The 24,378-nt window shown below is 38.8% G+C and overlaps 1 protein-coding gene across 8 annotated transcripts in view; it reads left to right on the top strand.

The window, feature by feature from the left end:
• Nucleotides 1-24,378, top strand: part of CACNA1D (calcium voltage-gated channel subunit alpha1 D) — a 236,503-nt gene extending 212,125 nt beyond the window's left edge. For 6 of the 8 annotated variants that reach the window (XM_087923877.1, XM_087923874.1, XM_087923878.1 and 3 more), the window contains 8 exons: nucleotides 2,916-3,029; nucleotides 6,850-7,229; nucleotides 7,955-7,984; nucleotides 9,265-9,414; nucleotides 11,502-11,665; nucleotides 18,608-18,729; nucleotides 20,764-21,072; nucleotides 22,175-24,378. In XM_087923877.1, the coding sequence (XP_087780003.1) occupies nucleotides 2,916-3,029; nucleotides 6,850-7,229; nucleotides 7,955-7,984; nucleotides 9,265-9,414; nucleotides 11,502-11,665; nucleotides 18,608-18,729; nucleotides 20,764-21,072; nucleotides 22,175-22,468 (1,563 nt within the window). In that variant the 3' untranslated portion in view covers nucleotides 22,469-24,378. The remainder of the gene's footprint in view (nucleotides 1-2,915; nucleotides 3,030-6,849; nucleotides 7,230-7,954; nucleotides 7,985-9,264; nucleotides 9,415-11,501; nucleotides 11,666-18,607; nucleotides 18,730-20,763; nucleotides 21,073-22,174) is intronic. The other 2 variants (XM_087923876.1, XM_087923879.1) reach the window with 1 other exon arrangement.

Raw genomic sequence — 24,378 nt, 5'->3', positions numbered from 1 at the left:
TAAGGAATGTGAAGGGAACACAGCTTCTAGGCACTGAGATAGGATGGACTCTGTGAAATTGAATGCTACAGTGGAGTCTGGACTTGACTGCTACATCTCTTACACCCACTGCTATAGTGTAGGTGCCCCATGTTTTAATGTTTTGATTGTGTCTGTGGTCCAGAATTGCTGGTGTCTTAACTGGTTTAATACTGCATTATGCATTATTTTATTAGTAGCGATTTTTTGTAAAGAAACTTTTCAATGGTATAAACCAAACCAGGTAAGTGAAATCAAAAGTATTAGGATAGCATTCTCTTATTTAAGGTATTTCTATTTGTTGTAAGGTCTTATATCAGCAATTGGTTGATTGGTTTCTAGTTTGTTTTCACAAAATTTACAAACAATAGTATTTTTTTAAAGTCAACCAAGCAACATTTATTTTAATGAGAAAGTGGAAGAATCCTGAATATTCACTGACATTGGGATTAAATATTACATGCATTTCCTCCAGTTATTGATTATTAATGTTTTGATGAGATTTATTATTTAAATTTTGAAAGTTGCATTTCCCCTGTGATTATTGTTTGAGTTGAGCCATGACACCTGACAACTCAAAGTTCATTGTTATTCATTAAGTACAATTTCCAATGTAGATCCTTTCTGTTATTTAGAAATTATTGTAGAGATAAGTTCAGTCATCTATATATGTATGTAAAAAATATGAGAGTTAATTAGCTTTTATTGTAGGTACCTTAACCAGCATCACCTATCTAGATGTAAATGTTTATGCAGAAAGAGGAAGAAATGAGTTGGCAGTAATTAAACCTGATTTCAGACATCTTAAATTTAGATTTTATCATTCTAATAACTTTGTTTGCATTAGGGTTTAAATATAATTCTTGTAAAGCTGTATGTGTGATATGGTTTCTGATTATCAATATATCACATAAACATGGCACTTGGTAATAATGAAATGCATTTTATCTATGAAAGCTATTTAGTTCTCTGTAGAAATTTAAAAGGACAAATGTATTTATTTTTGTATTTTATTTTTTCAAAAGGAAAACAATAGTTGTGTTTTCAGAAGTTTTGCTGGGGGAATGTGGCTGTATTAATGATTAATGTCATCATAAATAGTTGGTATCAATATATTTCCAAAGCACAGCTTCACTGAATTATCATGTCACTTTTAAGTTATAATCTTGTGTGTTGCAGAACAACCTACCAGAAAGACATTCCTGATCTGATAAAGTATTTATGGCTATCAAATTAAGATGAACTCTTTGAAAGTTGAAAATGGTTCTATTTTGGATGCATAATCTACAACTCATTTAGCTTGGATTGTTTTTCTCCAACTTTTGACTCTTGCTTTAGAATTGGTTTATTCGTTTATTTCCAGTCTTCCCTGCCCCCTTTGTAGAATGAATTTGGAGTTGAAGGCCAAATCCCATGTATCTGGGGAGAATTGAATCAGGGTTAAACTTGAAGTGATGGATATATTTTTGAAGTTATGCATGAAGCTGAAATATTGAGTACAGAAATTTAAATACATTTCCTATATTGTAGACTTCCTCTGTAATAAGGAGCATGGTCTGATGCTGTATGATTATTTGATCATATTTTATTATGCAAGAAACATTTATGATCATTGCTTCTTACTGTTATTGATAAACCTGTTATAAAAATATTTTATAATTCCTCTAAAAATTCAGCAATTGGGTAAAATTTACTTTTTCAGCAATCACATAAGTTCTAAGCAATTTATTTTGCAGGTTGAGTAGGTATGAACATGTATGTATGAGCTGTTATAAGAAAGAATTCCATGAGGACTGTAAATGTGTTTACAATCATATTTTTGATGCTTCAACTGGTTGGAAACCTAGATTCTGACAACCCTATGAAATAGTGTAATCAAGTAGAATCAAACAGGGTTATACTTGTCTTGTAGATGGTACCAGCTAACACATAACATATGTGGCTAGTGAGAGTAGAATTGAGAAGCACTTGCATCCTGTCATTTTCACATTTTGTTTTGGAATGCCTAATAAAACATATAGTGGAATAGGCATAGTATAATACATTTGTGGGTTTAAAAAACAAGTGAGGATTCCCTTAAGTTGAAATTTACATATGGTGACTGTATCCATGAAATTTTCCTTGTACAATACAGAAATTGCCTTCTTTGATATATTTTTCTCAAATTCTCAGTTTGGGATTCCAAATTAATGTGGGAGATGTTATTTCTTCGCTGAAATTGAGAAGTCTTCCAATTTTTTAAAAAAATTAATACTGGTTTGTAAGGCTTGCGTTGTTAGATTTTACTAGCATGATGCAATGTCCATGATTGATCCCATGCTAGTCTAGTTATACTATACTAAAAGCAGAGATGGTCATGTGGGGGCGATATGCAATCATCCAACATAAGAGTATACCACTAGAAATTGGTGTCAGGATATATTTCAGCAGCATTATCTTTGTAGGCTTACTGTCTTTCCTTTTGTAAAAATCACAATGGTAATACATGCGCAAAGCTAATACAACCATTTTGATTATAAAACTCCCCTGTCCCCAAAGAGAAATAAATAAAGCCAGAATGCCAATGACCATATTTTTTTTACTCGTTGAAGGTTTTTTTTAAAGTAAAAATATGACGCTAGCTCTAAACAAAAGGCTCCTCTTTTTACTAGAAAAATTCTGATTTGCCTCTTTTCTGGTATGTTTACAAATCTAGAAGTAAGGAGTTTTAATCCAGAAAAGTAGAAATATGTATTTGGAAATGTTTGCATATTCTTGGACTGGAATGGAAACAATTAAGTTGCATGCCAGTCCTATTTGTTTGCAAGACACTCTTGGCATAAATCCTTTAAATGGTTAATCTAAAAGAAAAATATTTGTCATTTCTAATACACGTTGGTTATATTTTACATATTTAGGCTGGGCTTAGAACACTTCATGATATTGGACCTGAAATTCGCCGAGCTATCTCCTGTGATTTGCAAGAGGATGAACCAGAACAAAATCACCATGAGGAGGAAGAAGTATATAAAGTAAATGGCTGTATGATAGATGTCTTCAGTTTATAAAATAGCCTTTTTTTCTTTCCTAAGCAAATGCAAAAATTTTCCACACAAAGTAATCAGTGCATTCCATTCATTTCCAAGTTATCCCATTATAAGCTCAGGTTTGAGACAGTCTTCTATTTTTTTACTGAAGAATTTAGTTACCAGTCATGGTCACCAGTAGGAAATAATGTCACAAAGGAAATAGATACGGAACACGGAAGCAGTATAATCCCCATACTATCAAAGCTAGTAAAGGCAAGCTACTTCTGAACTTTAGTGTTCCCTTTGCAAATGTGTCAGAAGATTGGGCATATGCTCTGTTCTGTTTTGCTCAAAGGGCTGCCAGCTAAATCGATCCATTACCATGCTTATGACATCTTCCACATGGCAACTGAGCATCATGCAGAGATGATGATATTTATAAGCCAATGACGGTCACAAGGCTTCTGTGAGTTCTTGAGACAGGCACATCAAATTATTTTGGATGTTTTACCATTTATTCAAAAAGCACATCAAAGTAAACAAACTACTTTTGATTTCACCACATTTCTTATCAAGTTAAGAGAAAGGCCATTTCTGTTCTCCTTCCTTCTGCCAGCCTGCAACATCTTGAGATTAAAAAGATGGACCACAACCTGTTTCTGTATTCAAAATTGTAGCCTACATTTGCTCTTATCTGCATATATTTTCAAGCTATAATGTTGAACTGACAGATTGAACATGGGCTGCGTTCATTCTTTCTTCTTCCTTCAGCTCTGGCTGCTGATCACTTCCATCTCTCTTCTCTACATCTGTATTAGGTAGAAAAAGTCTCATTGCACATTATCCTTTTTTATTCTTCAGTGAATCATCTGGATCTCACCCAACAACTCTCTGCAATAATCTTCTTCTCCAAATTTATCCTTGATCCAACAAGACTTCAGCACTATAACACTACCAGTTGCAATATAGGTGCACAAGCCAATATTACAACAAATTTTACAAGCCCAATTTTCTGCAACAATCACTATCTGGTTCCATCTTGGTTATCAGCCATTACACCTCTCTCCGTCAAAATCTCTTTTCCAATTATTTCCCTCTTTTTTAAAGACTCCACTTCTGATGTCAGTTTAAAAGCCCCTTCTTCCCCATATGACAACATTTTCCTATGAAAATTTCTACTGTCAAATTCTACTTACCTATTCCTAGAATGAAATATTTGCTTAGGGTGTCTGAGTGAGTATGAGAATAGAAAGAAAGAAGTTTTTGGCTAGATGCAGACCATCCCAATAACCTTGCTCTATTCCTAGGGAAGAACAACTTCCAGTATCAATAGTGTTTCTACTGTTGTAATCAATCTCCCAAAGGTGTTTTTTCCTAGGCTTTCTTGTTTTTATTTGAAGCTGTTTCACTTCTCATCCAGGTAGCTTCTTCAGCTCTGACTGGATGGTGGGAAATGGAAGGATTTGTATTCCTTGCAGACAGTTAGTCATTTGTATTCTTTCAGAGAGTCATTGAGGCCACTTGGAGGCTTATCTGTGTCCTCAGGATGCCTGCATCTGTGTCCTCAGTGCTTGTATCTCAATCTGAAGCACAAATGGTTCCTGTAGTCTGCATTTTTTCTGGAAATCCATTCATACTCCCGCACCATTTGAGTGTTCATCCCAAAGTTCATCCTAAATGTCTGTGGAGATTCTCAGTCATAGTTGACCCAAAGCACCTTTGGGATAATCATGACTTGGATGACTGAGAATCTCCATAGTTGTTGTAATCAGTGGATTTTGGGGCACTGGAAATTGTCCTTCCTTAGAACTATTAGTCAGCTGCAAATGCTGGACTATTCTGACAACTGAACAGAAATTATTCTCGCCATTTAACTGAGAATAGAGCATCACTGTTAAAACCAATCAGGACTAAGACCTTCAAGGTTGTTTCCTCCTGCCAGTTATCATTGTATCTGTCTTCTTTAGATTAGATTCCAAGAAATTTCACTTTTAATTTCTTGGTAACGTGTAAAACCACTTGTAAAAACTCATAAAATTTATTCTAATGGGGAAGTCAGATACTTAACAGAATATAACAGAATAACAGAGTTGGACGGGACCTTGGAGGTCTTCTAGGTCAGGGGTCACCAACCTTTTGGACCTCAGGGACCACCAAACTCATAATTTTAAATCCAGCAAACCAGAGACCCTGAGAAAATCCCCCAAAAAGTCTTCAGGAAAATTCCCCACCCTGTTTTCCTACCGATAGATCATTCTTTATTTGGGATCACAGGATACTGCCTCCAGCTCTTTTCTCAGGGGGAGGGAGGGAGGGAGGAAGAGAGGGAGTGAGTAAATTTTGGCTTCATGCAAGGAAAGCAGCAGAAATAGAGGAAGTTTTTCTCTCCCCCAAACTCCACCAGAATGGCACAGCCTCTTGGAGCAGGATGCCTTGTAGAGTCCCAAAAGCTCATTTTTGGCAGAGTTTGGGGGAGAGAAAGAAAGACTTGCTGCTTTCCTTGTGTGCAGCCAAAAACAGAAGAAGAAAGAAGCAGAAAGAAGCAGCCTGGTGGCCAAGCAAGTGCATGGGGGGGGGGGGAAATTCCCCCCTCCGCCCTTTCCCCCCTACCCTCACTACTTCATGTTGTTCACAATGCAAGCGACGCAAGCCTTGTGTTCCCACAGGCCATGTGAGTGGTGCAGCCTTGGGTTCCCGCGCAGCCTGAATTAATTGCTTTGGGGGGGTTGCTTTGGGGGTGGCATTTCTCTGAGGACCACCAAAATTTTCTTGTGGACCACGAGTGGTCCCCAGCCCACTGGTTGGCAACCACTGTTCTAGGCCAACCCCCTGCTCAGGGAGGAGATCCTATACCATTTCAGACAAATGGTTATCCAATCTCTTCTTAAAATCCTTTGATTGGTTTTCATCCATTGTATCTTGTCCTGCTTTCAGGTGCTTTGAAGAATAGCTCGACTCCCTCTTCTTTGTGGCAGCTCCTTAAATATTGGAACAGTACTAGCATGTCACTCCTAGACATACTCAGTTCCAGCAATCCTTCATATGTTTTAGCCTCCACTCCCCTAATCATCTTTGTTGCTCTTCTCTGCACTCTTTCTAGAATCTCAACATTTTTTTTTACATTGTGGCAACCAAAACTGGATGCAATATTTCAAGTGTGGCCTTACCAAGGCATTACAAAGTGGTATTAACATTTCATGTGATCTTGATTCTATCTCTCTGTTAATGCAGCCTAGAACTGTGTTGGCATTTTTGGCAGCAGCTGCACACTGCTGGCTCATATTTAAATGATTGTCCACTAGGACTCCAAGATCCTTCTCACAGTTACTACTATTGAGCCAGGTTCCACCTATACTATACTTAGCCATATCTCTGTACATGGATGGTCAGCTAGAGCCACACAATTGCAAGATGGAATTAAGGATAACTTTCTCTTCATTGTCTGAGAACAAAATCACAGAACTCCCAAGATTGTCAGTCATGTCACTGTAGTTGTGGAATGACTATCATATAATTGTAACAACAAATCATAACAAGCACCATGGTCTTTAAAATACAGCTTACAAACACTTTTGGGGAGAGATGGGTAATACAGTTTGCTTAGCTGTTAATTGTAGGCATGTGAATCTGGGCACATTTTCAATTGCAGTGTGATATAATTGCTATGATCATAGGTAGCTCCTATATCACACAGAAGACTATTTAGAAGAGGGGATTGTGGTATTATGGCAACATGACTGATCTGAGGATGCCAAGTGAACCCACACAGGATATGCATGTGAAATTAATATTATGTTATTAATTATCACTTTTTATATTTCAGAGAAATGGTGCCCTGTTTGGAAACCATATCAATCATGTTAGCACTGATACAAGGGATTCATTTCAACAGATCAATACTACCCATCGTCCCCTGCATGTGCAAAGGCCACTGGTTTCGTGTATGGTGGACACGACTGAGAAAAATGTGCATCCACCAACAGGAAACTCTTTATTCCATAATCATCATAGCCATCACAACCACAATTCAGTAGGGAAGCAAGTTCCCAACTCCACAAATGCTAACCTCAATAATGCCAACATGTCCAAGATGGTAAACAGAAAACATGCAAGCACTGGAAGTCATGAACACATGTCAGAAAGTGGGAGCCAATCATACTCCAGAAAAGATCACCGGGAACGTAGACGTTCATCCAAAAAGAGGTAAATACCAATATATTTTTATAAATGTAAACTAAAATGTTACATTTGGTTGAAAATGCCAATCCTCATGTTACTTTTTTAAAAACACCTTGAACTGTTATATTTGATTGTCTAATTTATTCATTGTGTAGTTTAATTTTAACATAACTCCATTGATCTGTGTGATTAAGTTGTAGCTTACAAACCAGGGTATGGCTTTTTTGTTTTAATCAACTACTATCATTCTTTGGGCCATGTGATTTACTTATTTATTTTATTTAGATCCTGCCTTTATTATTTTTTATAAACAAGGCAGCAAACATACCTAATACTCCTCCTTCCTGTTTTCACCTCAACAGCAACCCTGTGAGGTGAGTTGGCCCAAATTCACCCAATGGTTTTCAGGCTAAGGAGGGATTAGAACGCCTGGTCCTCCAGTTTCTAGCCTGGTGCCTCAACCACTAGACCAAACTAGCTCTTTATTGATCAAATTAATATAATCAGATAAATTCAACAACATTAATAGTTGAATAATTACAGTAGAAAGTGGTCTAAAGAGGATACGCCAAAATCAGTTAAGACAAATTGTTGCTCCTTTCTTTCATCATAGTAATTTGTGAATTAAATCCTGTGGGAAAGTTTGGGTAAATACAAATGTATCCATTGATAAATACAATATAACAGTTACTTTCTCATCATTTCATTAAAATTCATTTTATTTTTTTCTCCATATTCTTTTTTTCTAGTAGAGCTCGTTATTATGAAACTTACATTAGGTAAGTATATATAAGGTCATATGGAAAACAGCACTTTATGCTTCAATAAAACTCATTGAAATGAATCATATATGCCTTTTTAAGTCATTATCTTTGCAGATGATGCTGAAGCATGAAACTGAGGTCTATGTCCATCAGCATAGCGTATGATATGAACATAGCTTTGGCCCATATGCTGAGCATGAACATTGAGCAATATGCATGAAAATCTCCATGCAGTCCTGCACAGCTGTATATACAGCTTGGCTTGGGTGTAGTTGGGGATGGATCCTGATGCACAATATTAGGACTAGAATTACAAGACTAGCTATTGACCTTATCAAAATACCAGAACTGGATTTAACCACATTTTTATGAGGTGTTCAGTTAGAAAGGAGTGGTACCACTGTGACAGGTTTCTCTTATGTCTCAGTGCTTTAATTCCTCAACCTGAGGAGGCCAAGTATGCAAGCTGATTTTATTGAATAACAGTTGGAAGGGACCTTGGAGGCCTTCTAGTCCAACCCCCTGCTCAGGCCATTTCAGAAAAATGGTTATCACATCTCTTCTTAAAAACTTCCAGTGTGGAGCATCCACAACTTCTGGAGGCAAATTGTTCCACTGATTGATTATTCCTTATCAGTGGTTGAATATTTTCTTTTAGGAAGGCATTCAGTCTATAGGAAGTGTAGTAAAGTTTACTTGATTATATTATATGCTCTGTTGACCTTTACTACAGGTAGTCTCAATTTATGACCATTCACTTTGTGATCATTTGAAATAACAATGACACTGAAAAAAAGTGTCTCACAATCATTCCTCACACTTACAACTGCCACAGCATTGCCACAGTCACATGACAAAATTCGGGCACTTAGTAACTGTCCTGTATTAACAGTTGCAGCCTCATAGGATCACGTGATCATCATTCGCAACCTTCCTAGACAGCTTCCAACAAGCAAAATCAATGGAGGAAGCTGGATTGGATTAATGACACATGATTCAGTTGCAGTGATTTGTTTAATAACCTGACAAAAACGCCATAAAATGGGAATGACTCACTTAGCAACTGCCTTGCTTAGCAGTAGAAATCCTGATCCCAATTGTGGTTGTAAGTTGAGGACAACCTAAGTATGTTTTTGGTATTTTTTTCAACCTTACTTTTGTTCTTTTAAATCCTTTTATTTTAGTACTGTTTCAGTTCTTGCTAATTGGATTTGGGAAAAAATAGAGAGGGGAGGATTTACATAAGTGTTTTTTATATAAAAAGTGATAAGAATATATCTCTGTTCTAACTGTAGGTCAGAATCGGGTGACAGACATATACCTACAATTTGTCGACAAGATCATGAAATTAGAGATTATTATAATGATGATTGCTATCTGGATGATCAGGAATATTTTAGTGGTGATGAGTATTATGAAGAAGACAGTATGTTGCCAGAAAACTGGTAAGTTTCAGTTCCATTAAAAAAATAATGTAGCAGCTCTTGTACATCAGAGATGAGATCTTTCTGTAACATCTCAGGATAGCTTATTCAGTTTGTAAATGCCTTGAGTGGGTCCCACCTCTTCCTGCCTCCCCCTGCCCCAGTTCCTCCTCACCTCTGCTGGAACTCCTGAGAGAACTCCCTCAATAGGGCTGTTTGTTTCATGCTTTACCTACCTTGAAAAGAAAGGCAGAAGACTGACAAGATTCAGGAGTAGATCCTGACAGTTCCTTTCTGCATGATGGGGAAAGGAGGACCCTAAAAGACCTGCTGTTTCTAAGAGGATATAAAGAACAATGCTTTCCATTATCCTCCACGTGATGAAACAAATAGCATCTGGGGGCCTGGAGGAAATTCAGTCCTCTTCTCATTTATAGATCTACTTAGAAGTGTCATTAAATTCTATGCATGTGAGCATAAGCTTTAGCTTTACAGTAGTTAATGTGTGTGAATTTTACCATGCTGCATTTTATTGCCTTTGCTGTTATATTTTGTAAGCTGCACAGAGTCATGATAGATTTGCGTAATAATAATAACACACAAAAAAACCCACCCTTAGATAATATTTCCATCTGTCAATTGTAAAAGGCCACAATGCTTGGATCCACACATACTTATACTATGCTGGATACACTACCACATCTCAGGTTCTTGGGGAGAACTTGAGGTGTATGAAGGAAAACACCATCAAAATAATTAGCAGCTGTGACTTCACATCATTGTGAACAGATAATAGAAGAATAGAAAAGAGACATGACAAAACAGAGTATTACAGGTCCAGTACATTAAAAAAAAAAAAGCAAAGCTGATAACAACAAGACCTGGCAATACTAAAAGCAGGAAAGTTGACAAAAGAAATAGAGGAGCTAATTTTGGCTTCACAAGCCCAGGCCTTAAGAACAAATGCATACAAAGCTATAATTGACAAGAAGAGACAGTAAATGCTACCTCTGCAAAGAAGCTGAAGAAATAGTGGACCACCTAGTAAGATGCTTCAAGAAGATCACGAAGATTGACTACAAACAATAGTATGACAAGGTAGCAACAATAGTGCCTTCAAGAAATACGATTTTCCTGCAAGCAAGAACCGGTAGAATAAAATAGACATAATAGTACAAAATGAAGAAGCTAAAGTGCTCTGGGACTTTAGAATTCAAGCAGACAAGCACTTGCCACATAACACCCCAACTTAACAACTATTGATAAGAAAGACCAAAAAGATTCTGGATCGTGGACATAGCAATACCTGGATACAGTAGAATAGAAGAGAAAGAGCCGGACAAAATAACAAAATGCTGCAACCATGGTGTAATTTGATTCTCACCAAATTATCAATGTCCCACCAAATTCCCATGTTTTGGTTATGCTTGGGATCTAACTGATCCATATTCTTCAGTAGATTTTTTTCGTCAGACTTAACAGTGCCATTTTCTCTCTTTCCTTATTAATCACTGATCAATACAATTTCCCCATTTGTGTGCTGTTTTAAAAAGTGGCCTGTCAAATCTCCTGTGAGTTGTAGGAGTTCTATACTTTAAAAAAACAGGATGCTTGGAACCGAGGTTTCTTGTAAAGAGAAGGAAGTTCTTGCAACAAGTGCTGGTTACAAAATTGCAGGATAGAAAAAAGAGCAAGACCGCTCCAAAATATTTACCAGAGTGCATTCCCCCCACCACTATGCTTCTCTAAGATCCTCTCATTTATATTTAAAAATAGAAAATTGACTGTGAAATATAAACATAACTCCAAAATAAATTTGCTGGAAAATGAGTTGATCACTTTAAATCAATTTAATGCTGTCCAGATATATTGGAGTACAAGATTTAGAAATTCAGTTTGTGCATTCCTGACCCAGATTGGTGGGCAATTCTGGAACCTGACCGAGGAGGCTATTTACTATTACTCTTTTCCTTCTTAAAAATTATTTCAGTGTTTTGTTTTTCTTTGGGGTGGGGGGAAGACTTTATAATTTTAGGCAAGTTAAGAATTTTGGGATCCCTCAGTTTTCTATGGTGATCACTACCAATTATCTGTTTCTTTACCTTTAGGCATTCTCATGACTACCATAGCACATATCACTGTAATGATTTAGATTTTGAACGGCCAAAGGGTTATCATCACCCACATGGTTTTTTTGAGGAAGATGACTCACCCGTGTATTATGATTCCAAAAGATCTCCTAGGAGACGGCTGCTACCTCCAACACCTACATGTGAGTTCACTAGAAAAGCTGGCTTCATGGATGTGTTTGCTTTACTGTTACACCCATGTGTATTCTCTGCCTATGATCTCAACTTTATTTGGTTTATGTCATACAAAGGGGACATCCCAGTGACCCAAGGGAAAGGAAGCTAGGAGGGGGGTTTCTTTGGGCGGGGTGCTTCTTGTAGCTTCTCATGTCTCCTTTATAGCTGAGGACCACTGTTGGATTTCATACACAACTATAATAGCAGAATGAGTTCATTCACAGAATAACAACATGATCAATAATTGTGGATTACTTTATCTTTATATTTGGATTGCTTACAATAGTTGCCGTTCCCCACGCTACTGGAAATATGTCCTTAATTTTCTCCAACAGCCAAAATTAGAGTTGATGCATATTTTAATTAATTCAGATGCCTGCAATTTAATATTTAATTTTGTTTAACAAAATAGCACATCTCGACCGAGAAGCCTTTTTGAAAATTAGAGAACTTAATAACTAAAAATGCACAAACCCCACAATAAATATTGAAATTAATTTTAACTTGGGAAAAATACATATTCATAATAACAAAATAACATTGTAAGATATAAGGCTGTGCCATGGTGTGATACTGGCACTTCTCTGCAATATCTATAAGGAGCCAAGCCTTATCTGGAAAACAATTGTAGCTGCTAAAAAGGTGCTGGATACAGGTGCTACATTCACATTCGTGCATGTTCTATAGCAGGTTTTCCCAACCTCAGCAACTTTCAGATGTGTGGACTTCAATTCCCAGAATTCTCCCGTCAGCATGCTACCACATTGCTGCACAGCCTGCTAACCAATGCACTATTCAAATGGACATTTATAAAATAATGCTTAAGACACAACAATAACCCTGTGAAGAAGGTTGGGATGAGACAGAGACAGAGAGAGATTGGCCTAAAGTCATTCAGATGGCTTTCATTCCTAAGCAGGGTCTACAATTCACAACTTCCTGGTTTCTAGGCCAGAAACCCTCGGGACCACATGAGCACAAAGCTCATTCTTCAAAGTTTGAGAGAAAACTTTTAGTTCTCCCTTACAGATTAAGAAAAAGGAGGGGAGAGAGGAAAGTATGTAAGTGATCCTTGTGAAACACAAATGTTGCAAAACTATAATGATTAGAAATCTGATTTTCATAGAAGCCTGATCTGTTGTGTATTAACATGCTTACCTGCAATTGGTCGGTCCGTGGGGGCAGGAAAATTGAAGAGCCATCACTGGACACAGCCACGAGCAGTCCAACCGTAAAAGGGCTGCCACGGTTTCTTTGGCGCTCAGTCCTAGAATGAAGTAAAGGCGACTGGTTACTATGCTGGTGTCCTGAGTCTCATTCCCTCAATTTAACACTGGTGACGAAGGTGGGATCTTGAGACAAAGGGAACCAGCGAGCACATGGCGACTGACAAACACCGGCAACTCATTGAGACGAAATGGCTGGAAACAACACGCCACCTGCACCGTTAAATCCAGCAACCGAAGACTTGGAATCGTACATTGACTGATTTCTCATGTTCCTCGAAGGGAGTGACCTCAATAACATATCCAAATACAGTAAGTGAGCCGTCTTCCTTACACATTGCAGTCCCGCCATATTCAAGATGGCCAAAGTGTTAGCAGCACCCACTGTTGTGAAAATGATGGCCTGGCCGGACCTGGAAAGAATACTGAGGGCTCACTACACACCAACCGTTTCCTGCCTCATCAAATGACATGAATTTTATCAGCATGACCAAAAAGAAGGTGAGACCATCGGCGATTTCATTGCAATTCTGAGGGACATCACTGGATCATGCGAGTTCCTAAACATGGATGAGGCCATAAGAGACCGAGTGGTCCTGGGACTGAGAGATCTTACACTACCAGGCCAATTATTAACAAAACCCAAAATAATACTCAAAGAAGCAATAGAAGATGCTACCACAGCAGAAGCAACACAGAAATTGGTGGCCGCCATGTGGAAAATGAATGTGCCATCAGAAACCCCCCAAAACACCACCATAACCCACCATGAGGACATCGAGTCCACATGGGAAGATGAAGAGGAAGGTGAAAGGGTAAACCAACTCCATTCAGAAAATGGCAGAAGGGACCGGAATGGAAAAAGGAAGGAATTTGGTTGTGCCAACTGCGAGTGGAACCATCCACATTCCGAGTGCCGTTTCCTAGATGCAATCTGCAAACATTGTGAACAGTAGGGACATATTGCTAGGGCATGCCGAGCCAGAAAAAACTATGGCCATAGACAAAGATGGAACACCCTCCCCCCCGAGAGAGAGAGAAACAAACAGGAACCAAGACAACCAAAACAGGTGAGGAAAAGAGACGAGCAACATAAGAGATGAAATGCACCAGACGGTGACCATCGGACACTCAAACACAACAAATGCCAGGAAAGTATATGTCCAGGTCACCATAGAGGGCCAACCTTGTCGGAAGGAAGTGGATTCCGGCTCATATTTATCAATGGTATCATGGGACACTATAAAAAGACTAATACCAGATATGAACCAGGAAGGACTCGAAAGACAAATACTGACGCAGAAAGACTACCAGGGAAACAAAATACCAGTAGTGGGCACCGGGCAATTCAAGGTAACATTCAAAAAATACACCAGAGTCCTCCCATTAACCATAGTCGACCAGAATCAACCAAGCCTACTGGGACTTGAATGGTTTGCACCATTGGGAATTGAAGTCACAGGGATAAAACAGTATTACCAAGACCTGGGAAGAAGACCTGATGGAAGAATTCCGAGACGTGTTTGACGGAGAGCTGGGCAAGTACCAGGGGTCCCCAATTCCCTTTAATCTAAACCCAACCATAGTCCCTATAAGGTTATATGCAAGGAGGGTTCCTTTCGTGCTCAAACCAAAGATCAATGAGCAATTGGATAAACTCATCACACAAGGGGTTCTAGAGCCAATCCACCACACAAAGTGGGAAACCCCAATTGTTATGCCAATTAAACCAGATGGGTCTGTGCACATCTGCGGAGATTACAAAGCAACCCTTAACCACACGCTCCAACAAAGCGCATACCCTGTCCCAGTGGTACAGCATCTATTACATTCCCTTGGGGGGGAAATCTTCACGAAACTAGACCTCGCACAGGCCTACCAACAATTACCCGTTGACCCCAAAACAGCAGAAGCCCATACAATCATAATGCATGGGGGGAGGCATTCAAATGTAACAGATTACAGTTTGGCGTCAGCGTCGCCCCAGGGGTGTTCCAGAGCTTAATGGAACGTCTATTGCAAGGGATAAAAGGGGTGGTGCCATACTTTGACGATGTCCTCGTATCAGCCAAGGACAAAGAACAATTGCAGGACCGCCTAAGGGAAGTCTTAAGTAAATTCAGGCGGGACTAAAAGCAGAAAAGGAGAAGTGCCAATTAGCCACCAGCAAAGTTGAATTCCTAGGATACCTTATAGACAGTGAATGAATCCACCCCACAGAAAATAAAGTCAGAGCAATCAAGGAAGCTCCCAGACCCGCAAATAAAACTGATCTGCAAGCTTTCTTAGGACTCATGAACTTTTATAATATATTCCTACCACAGAAAGCAACCGTTGTGGAACCACTACACAGGTTGCTTGACAAGAAAGCAACCTGGGCCTGGGGGCAACAGGAAGAAACGGCACTCCAGTAAATAAAAAACTTGATTACATCAGACCATGTGCTAATACAATACAGCAAAACACTCCCAATAACCCTAATCTATGATGCATCACCTTTTGGCGTCGGCACTATCCTCAGCCACATATTACCAGATGGGAAAGAAGCACACATAGCATTCTATTCAAAAACTCTGTCAAAGCTGGAGCGGAACTACAACCAACTAGACAAAGAGGCATTGGCTGCTGTCATCAGAATCAAGCAGTTCCACGAATATATCTATGGGAGAACTTTAACCCTAGTCACAGATCACAAGCCACTCCTGGGCATTATTGCAGGAAACAAAGCTACACCTAACATACTGTCACCCCTAATGATGCGGTGGTTAGAATTCTTGGCTGCCTACAACTACAAATTAACATACCGACCCAGAAAGGACATAAATCATGCTGATGCGCTTAGCCGTTGCCCTCTACCTGACATAGAAGACAACCCAGCACCAACCACATTGACCCTCTAGAAACATTAGAAAACCTACCCATAACAGCAACAGACATCACTAGGGAAACAACTAGAGACAAAACCCTGGTGCGAATTTTAAATTGGGTAGGAAAAGGATGGCCAGACACTGAGATCGATGACACCACCAAACCATTCCAAAACAAACAGAACTCTCAATGCTGAAGGGGTGCGTGCTATGGGGGGATTGGGTGGTCATACCGGACGTTTTAAGGAAAAGCATACTAGAAAGGCTACATGAGGGAGACCCAGGTATTGTAAAATTGAAATCCCGGGCAAGGAGTTATGTATGGTGGCCAGGGATGGATAAGGAAATAGGGGACTTGGTGGCAACGTGTAAGCGCTGCCAGGAATCTAGGCCAACACCCCCTCATAGCACCAAAACATGAATGGGAAACACCAAGGGGACCATGGTCAAGATTATACATTGATTTTGCAGGCCCAACCAAAGGACACACATTTCTAATAGTCATAGATGCTTACTCCAAATTGCTAGAAGTAAGCATCATGCACTCCACCACGACAGAAGCTGTCATTAGACAGCTCAGGAAACTTTTTGCAGCACATGGATTGCCAGATTTAATTGTATCTGACAATGAGCCACAATTCACGGCAACAACGTTCAAGGGATTTTTAGCACAACACGGGATAAGGCATGCACTGACAACACTGGGACATCTGGCGATGAATGCATGGTAGTTACACAAAGGAAACATTACAAAAGCTTGGGCCAGGGGAAACACAAAAAAGATAGATAGGCTACTAAGCATACAGCACATGACTCCCTGTGCCACAACAAATAAAAGTCCAGCAGAATTACTAATGGGGAGGAAGCTAAGATCACACCCAGACAGACTGCACCCCATATAGTCCAGAAAATCCAGCAGACTCTTCCAGTAACTGCCGTACATTTCAAACAGGGGACCCAGTATATGCAAAAAAAACCTTACGGGGGAACCATTGTGGATACCAGCGAAGGTAACCCAAACAACCGGGCCCTGTTTGAACAGGGTAGACACCGTGGACAGTAGGAGCTGGAAGAGACACATAGACCACCTCAGATCTAGAGCTATGAGGGGAGACACAGACCGACCCACGGAAAAGGGGGTTGACCCCCTCAAACATAACCATAGGGGAGGAGGGAGACCCCTCAAACAGACAAAACACAAGTAGAGAGGGAGGGAGAGACCCTCCATGAGCAAGAACAACAACAGAAGAAACCCTAACAACTACAAACACACAACAACCACCACTAACATTAGCCCCAGTCAGAAAACGCAAGCACGTACCTGAGACCAGGGAAGAAGGCAGATCGTGGAGAAAGGAACAAGTCTAGAAGGTTAGCGGGAAAGTGCCCCCTGGCAGAAGTGGCCAAACCAACTCAACCGGCCAGGAAATTCCTGGCGGGAGCGGCATGGCTGACTCAACCTTCCAGGAGGTTCCAAGAAGAAGGACGGGAGGAACAACAGATCTGTCCGAACAGTCCAGAGGCCAAACCGTGACTGAGCTGCGCAGGTTCAGTCGAAACCATAAAAGCCCCGCCTACCTATGTGATTATGTATGGTAGGCGAGGCCCAGATTGGTTGGACCGGACCAGGTGGTGGTGGTGGTTATGTATTAACATACTTACCTGCAATTGGTCGGTCCGTGGCGGCGGGAAAATTGAAGAGCTGTCACTGGACACAGCCATGAGCAGCCCGACTGTAAAAGGGCTGCCGCAGTTTCTTCCGCGCTCAGTCCTAGAATGAAGTAAAGACAACTGGTTACTATGCTGGTGTCCTGAGTCTTATTCCCACGATTTAACATGACCCATACTTTACTCAGTCTTACATCACTCATTCCTATATCACTTTTGATTTTCAGTAAAGACACAAGCATTTCTTAGAAATTAACACTTTTTAGCAAGATGATCTGATTTGTCTTAGATAGAGATCTGGAAGTAGTGATGTTGTCTTCTACAAGGTGAGATTAAAAATTGAAACTTTCTCATAACCTAAGTTGTGAGGGCAAATAAAGAGTTGAAACTTCCTGTTAAAGGAAGTTCCTGTGAAGGCAAGTAAAAAATAGCTACTTCTTGTGCTTTCATAATTGTATAGGTTCTACCTCTAATAGATGTAATAATTAATACAGCATCTCATTGTGCTCCCCAATACTCCAGTACTTCACAGATTGGAAGTTGGTGGCTGGATGGCTGATGGCATGATCTTGCTTGCTTTCTTCTATCTGCCTGCCCATCTACAAAATTAAGGATGGAAATAGGAATGCTCTAAAAAGTCTCTGAGAGCCAAACCATTCTCTTTCCTTCTCTTGTCTTAACCTTTCCAAGGCTGCTCCCCCACCAGAACAAAATTAAACTGCTGAAATACAGTAGTAAGATGGCCATATTTCAGTAGCACAAATTAGTGCTAGGAAACACAGAGTGAGCTTCAGATCAAGAGCCTTCTGGAAGGTAAACAACTCCATTCGTACCAATAATTAATCTCTCACACATCCATACAAGTATTAACAAAACAAACTTAGCCTCTGCTCCTCTTGGACTGTCATCTTGTCACCAGTGCAGCAAAGCAGAGGGTCAGGATGTCTTTATCATCAAGGTTATGGTTGTCCCAAATATGCTTTCCAAAAAGCAATTGGACTTTCTTGGGTTTTTTTCCCTTGAAAAAGTTTAGCTTCTCATCTAAGAAGCTTCTTCAGTTTGAACTCCACCTTAACATATTAACCCAACTGCTCCTATGACAGCTCTAGAAAGCAGTAACAACCTATTCCACCTTTTCATATTTCAGCCAATCGCCGCTCTTCCTTTAATTTTGAATGCCTCCGCAGGCAGAGCAGTCATGATGAATTACCACCCTCCCCTACCTTTCATCAACACACTGCTTTACCTCTGCATTTAATGCAACAGCAGGTAAGTGAAAGCTTAACTTTGGCTGCATAACTTTGTAACTCTGTTTTGAAACTTGCAGATACAGCTAGGTTAGGATAACAATTGGGACCAGTGTCACTAAGCAATGTAGTTGAAAAGTCCAGGGTCAAATCACCACATTGTTTCATGATGGTAATACTGGCAGTCCTGCTTGTCATTGTGACAGCAAGATACATGGGAAGCAGTGGGAGTTCCAGGTAAGGAGTATGGGAGTGCAGTGGGAAGGAGATACTATTGGAGGGAATGGCTCGCAAGACCCAGAGCAGGCTACATATGAGCATAAGAAGGCCAGGGATGGCACAAACACAAGTCTGCTGTGGCAAGGCATGAGTGCAGGAAGGCCATTGGGACTTACCAGACTGCTTTGTTCTGACCAAGGCTTCCTGAGACAGTAACAATCATACGCTGTTCCCAAAAAACTTTTTTTAAAATATCAACAGCTGTGAATTATATACATTCACAGTCCGTAATGAGTCCCAAACAGTTTATGAATAGTCCAACAGAAGTCTGCCAGAGATAAGTCTTTCAAGATAAGGCTGATAAGCACCCACCTTTATCTCCCTTGAAATGCTGCCAATGACTAAATTGCCAATTAGTTGTACAAGTCCAAATGAAGCACAAAGTCAACACGGAGCTTCAGAGTTTAAACCAACCAAAACGAACAAAGTTGCTTCCTGCAAAGGCTTATGTCCCTTTGCTCCTCCTTTATGTCTTATGGGAGAGGCCAAGCCTTACTCCCGAGTCCCCCTTTTGTCTTAACTGTTCTTGCCTTTTGGCAGCTCTGCCCACACATACACTGGGAAGAGGCTCCCCCTGGTCCTCTCCCTCACTGATGTCAGATTCTGGAAGCTCCAGAGTCAGCACATAACTCTCAGATGGCCCTGGTCCCATCTCTTTGTTGGACACAGAATAGTGGCTGCCTAGAATTGACAGCTGAGGTTCCCTACATCAGAAGTATTAAAAATAATCAGGTGATAGGTTACCCTTTTTCCATATTTTAAAATAAGGGAAATCTCCAAAGAAAGAGAAGGAGAACTTTCCCTTATTTGTCACATTTGTCAGGTTCTGAGTATTGATATCTGTGAAACAAGCTGAGCAACTAAATGGTCTTTACTCGAGTTGTAAAACAATTTCATCACCAACAACCCTGAAAAAAATCTGGGTATTCCAGCTAGATTTTATCTGGGCAGAATCACTAATAGCAGATACAGTCTGATTCTGTTTATCTTTCCTAAATCAAACATCCATTAAAAAAACATCTGGAAAGAAGCCATCATATTAAAAATTGCTTATGATGAGTTTAATTGAGTTACAAAAATATATTTTGAAATATTATACTTAAAACCCCATCCTGGAGATGTCAGAGAACAAAGATAGAATAATTCTCACATATAGATATTGTGATGGAAATGTATTATGTATCTACATACCTGTGTCTTTCTGTGTGTATCAAGCAGTATTCATAAACATTCATATAATTAAATTGAAGGTGCATATAAACCTTAATCAATTCTGAATATAATTTACCATTATTTCTCATGAAACAAGAAAGCAGAGAGAAGTCAACTAATCTTCCATGGTAAACAACAGAATTTTAGGACACCTCATTTGAGAGTCTCTGGCACACATTAATGGTGTTACATATGGGCATGTGGGCAGAAAAGCAAATAATGGATTTTGAGGCTAGTACCCTAATACAGGAAACATCCAATGCTAATCAAAAATCCAAAATAGTTTTTCAAATCTACAAACAGCTGCTAATAATACATGTTTAAATATGCTTTATTAATGAACCAGAGAAGAGAAATAAATGAAAGTTTCCTGTATGAATACATTAAGGAGGGGAGATATTTTGTTGTCCCTTTATCCCTTGCCCTCCTTTCATTACTCTTGAGTTTTTAAAAGCCTAGCAACTTGGAATGGCAGGGGCAGCTTGGTGACTTCTCACAGCTAATACTTAAGGAAACACTGCCTCTATAAGCTTGGAATGGTATGAACATTTCATCTCTTCCTCAGGTCATGGCAGTTGCAGGTCTGGATGCCACTAAAGTACATAGGCATTCTCCAAGTCGCTCAACACGTTCCTGGGCTACACCACCTAACCGGGATCGCGTCCTTTATTATACACCTCTTATACAAGTTGATCAACCTGATTCTACAGAATATATGAATGGTAGCTTGCCGTCTTTGCATAGGAGCTCCTGGTATACCGATGACCCTGATATTGCATATCGGACATTTACACCAGCTAATTTGACTGTACCAAGTGATTTTAGGCATAAGTATAGTGACAAGCAAAGAAGTGCCGACAGTTTGGTAGAAGCGGTAAGTGTTTCAGACCTTTGTTCTGAGGCGGTCATGAAATAGCCTCTGAAAATGGAGTATTATTTGACTTTATAAATACTTTGTTTTCTCATATTACATTGTGAAAAATAGCCCTTAGACTTATATATAGCTTCACAGTGCATTTATAGCCCTAAGCGGGTTACAGAGTCAGCATATTGTCCCCAACAATCTGAGTCCTCTTTTTACCCACCTCGGAATGATAGAAGGCTGAATTTACCTTGAGCCAGTCAGGATCAAACTACCAAACTGCTTGTAGCTGTCAGTCAGCACAATTAGCCTGCAATACTGCATTCTAACCACTGTGCCACCACAGCTCAAATTATGCACTGGTTTTTCTTATATTCTTTTCCAGACAGAGTAAAGAAGATTTATTCTTCTATTTCATTTTTATCCAGAAGTACAGAGGTTAAGATAGTGTCATTTACCAAGTTACCTTAGATCTGAATTTGTTTGTTTTTATTAACCCAAAGAGAATGCTTTAATATTTCACTGATGCTTGTACTGTATAATATATGTAAGCATTAAATATGATCCTATGACATTTGTGCATTTTGATAATAGTTTTTCCAGTCCTCAAGTTTCAAAATACAAAGACATAATCTGTCTAGTAAGTAAATGGCTACTATTGGCAATTCTGTATGCCCTAGTTGATGGCAGTCATTTGAATTTTAGCTCTGAAAATAGAAGATATACTTTTTTAAACATTGTGTTCTAAATGTGTAGCCAAAAAAAATGGACGTGGGAGGTTCAAAGCAAATGTTCAGAGCATTCAGATACATTCTACACATGCATGAACACCTATTTCCATGTATCAATAACCTTTGGATCTATGTCAAGTAATTGATTGCCTAGCAAATAGAGATCAGTGGTATCAAATTCCTTGCTAGATTATTAAAAAAAAAAAACAGAGTTGGAAAATATTGAAGGTTTCTAGGCTTTCATCTAATAACCACTTTAGTTGCCTTCTTTTGAGAATCTCTTCAGCAATAGATCCAGGCTTGCTCTATAAGCTTCTGCTGTTCTGCACCATTGCTTTTGACAACATAATGCTAATCCAATGTTTATGTGGTTACCTTTTCAGGTGCTTATATCTGAAGGATTAGGACACTATGCAAGGGACCCAAAGTTTGTTTCTGCAACAAAACATGAGATTGCAGATGCTTGTGACATGACTATCGATGAGATGGAAAGTGCTGCGAGCCACCTTCTCAATGGAGACATTAGCAATGGAACTAATGGTGACATGTTCCCTATTTTAAATAGACAAGATTATGAACTTCAAGAATTTGGTCCTGGCTTTAGTGATGAAGAGCCAGATACTGGAAAATATGAAGAAGACTTATCTGATGAAATGATATGCATTACAACCTTATAGTATTTAGTGAGGAGGGAAAATATGTTTGATTTTAAACAAACAGAAGTGCCTCATAGTTCTATGATGCTAGGCACTAGTTGGAATCAATAAGGAAACAAGTTTTGCATGAGTGATGATATTGTCATGTTGTGAGGAAGCCATACTTTTATTTATTAGTACGTGTTTCCAGTATGATGAATCAGGATTCGAATGATTTCTTTAAGGCCTTTGCTACAGAGTCATGAGCTCATCAGGGAATGAAGGCGGATCTTTAGAACCAAGAAGATTCTAACCCGTTTGTGTTAAAACAAAAACAGAGCAAGTGGAAAGATTGTTGTCTTCCAATTGTGTTCTACTGCCTTCCAGGGTGTTCACAATTCTCAGTGGAAAAAAGATTGGCACTTTTAACAAGGTCTTCAGAAGGCTGTGGTGATGACAATCAAAGATGTCATTACCTCTGATCACAAAGCATATCAGAAATCCACTGCATTCAGCATATCCACTTAGATATATTATTTTAAAATTTGCTTATTATTTTTTTTTGAAAAAGTTCCTTAATACATTTTATCAAACTCTTTTTTGCAAGAGATTGTTTCATCCACTGGTGAAAGCGTTTTTTTCATATGTAACAGCAGTTTACATTGCAAAATATCATTAAAAAATAGTCTGTTTTATGACTATCATATCAAGGGCAAAATACACTGGAATATTTGCATTTTTACTAATGCACTTACAACCAGGTTAAAGTAGAGTTAGATAGGACAGTTTGTTAAAAACTATATAGCAGAGATTATTGTGAATAAATTCTAATCTACCATAATTTGTATTTGTAAAGAGATGTTCTATATTTTGTAATTATTGTACCGTAATTGAACTGCAGCAATATTTATGGAGCCTCATTATTGTAATTCTTCACTGAATTCTAAATAGAAGTATTTTTACTTGGACTGTATAGCACTATAGAATTAAATATTTGAATAGAGCCACCTTCATTATAAAATGTTTTTGAAGTAAAGATTAAAAAAAAAACTTGATGCAACAGAGATTTTATAAAATATTTTCAATCAATTCGATTCACTTTACAATGTTAAGATATAGAAAATGAGCAATTACAATCTTGTATTTGGAAAGCTATTTGGAATCTGCTGTCTTTTTGACAGAAAACAAACTGTAGATTTATTTATCTCTACAACTCTTGCAATAACAGCTAAAAACAAGAATGAAAAATTCTATCCGTTTGGCAAGATTTTCTTTTACTTTGAAATAAACACAGATTGAAGTTCCAATCCTACATTTTCCTGATAGAAAGCCCAATTGTATAGAATGCAATTTCTTAATGAAGATGCATAGGATCGAACTACCATGAGCATTCTTCTTGGTAGAGATTTCCTACATAGATATAATTTACAAGATGGATAGTTAACAAGTTACACAGCTTGACGTGGAATGTATGATGATGATGATGGTGGTGATGATGATCTACATAACCAAAACATTCCTAAACTGGTGAGAATATGGCATGGTTGACAAACTTTTTGATGTTCTACAGGTGATGTTTCAGGATTTGTTTTTATGCAATCAAAGGAGGGCTTCAATGTTGTTTGTGATGCAGTAAAATCCCGATACTGAAGATAATATGATTTTAGAGATCAATAAATATAAAAAGTTTATTTTATTAACATTGGATAAATGAACTTGTTCTGCCAAGCAACTTTATCAGGGTTATCTGTATTAACAAAATAGGTAGCAATTGTCACGTTTCAAAAGTGTGACATACACAGCTAAGATTAATATAAACATTTTTGTACACAGTGACAATTTGCTATGAATACCTTACAAACCTCTTCTTTCAAGTGTCAGGAGAGAATTTAAAGGTTTGTATATCATTTCTTGACCTACATCATTTTATATGAAAATAAATGCAAAATGTT

Source organism: Pseudonaja textilis, chromosome 2 (assembly GCF_049901715.1).
Source record: "Pseudonaja textilis isolate UNSWEBS1 chromosome 2, rPseTex1.2, whole genome shotgun sequence".
NCBI lineage: Eukaryota > Metazoa > Chordata > Lepidosauria > Squamata > Elapidae > Pseudonaja > Pseudonaja textilis.
The sequence above is the reverse complement of the archived record's forward strand: the minus strand, read 5'-3'. Positions and strand labels throughout refer to the sequence as shown.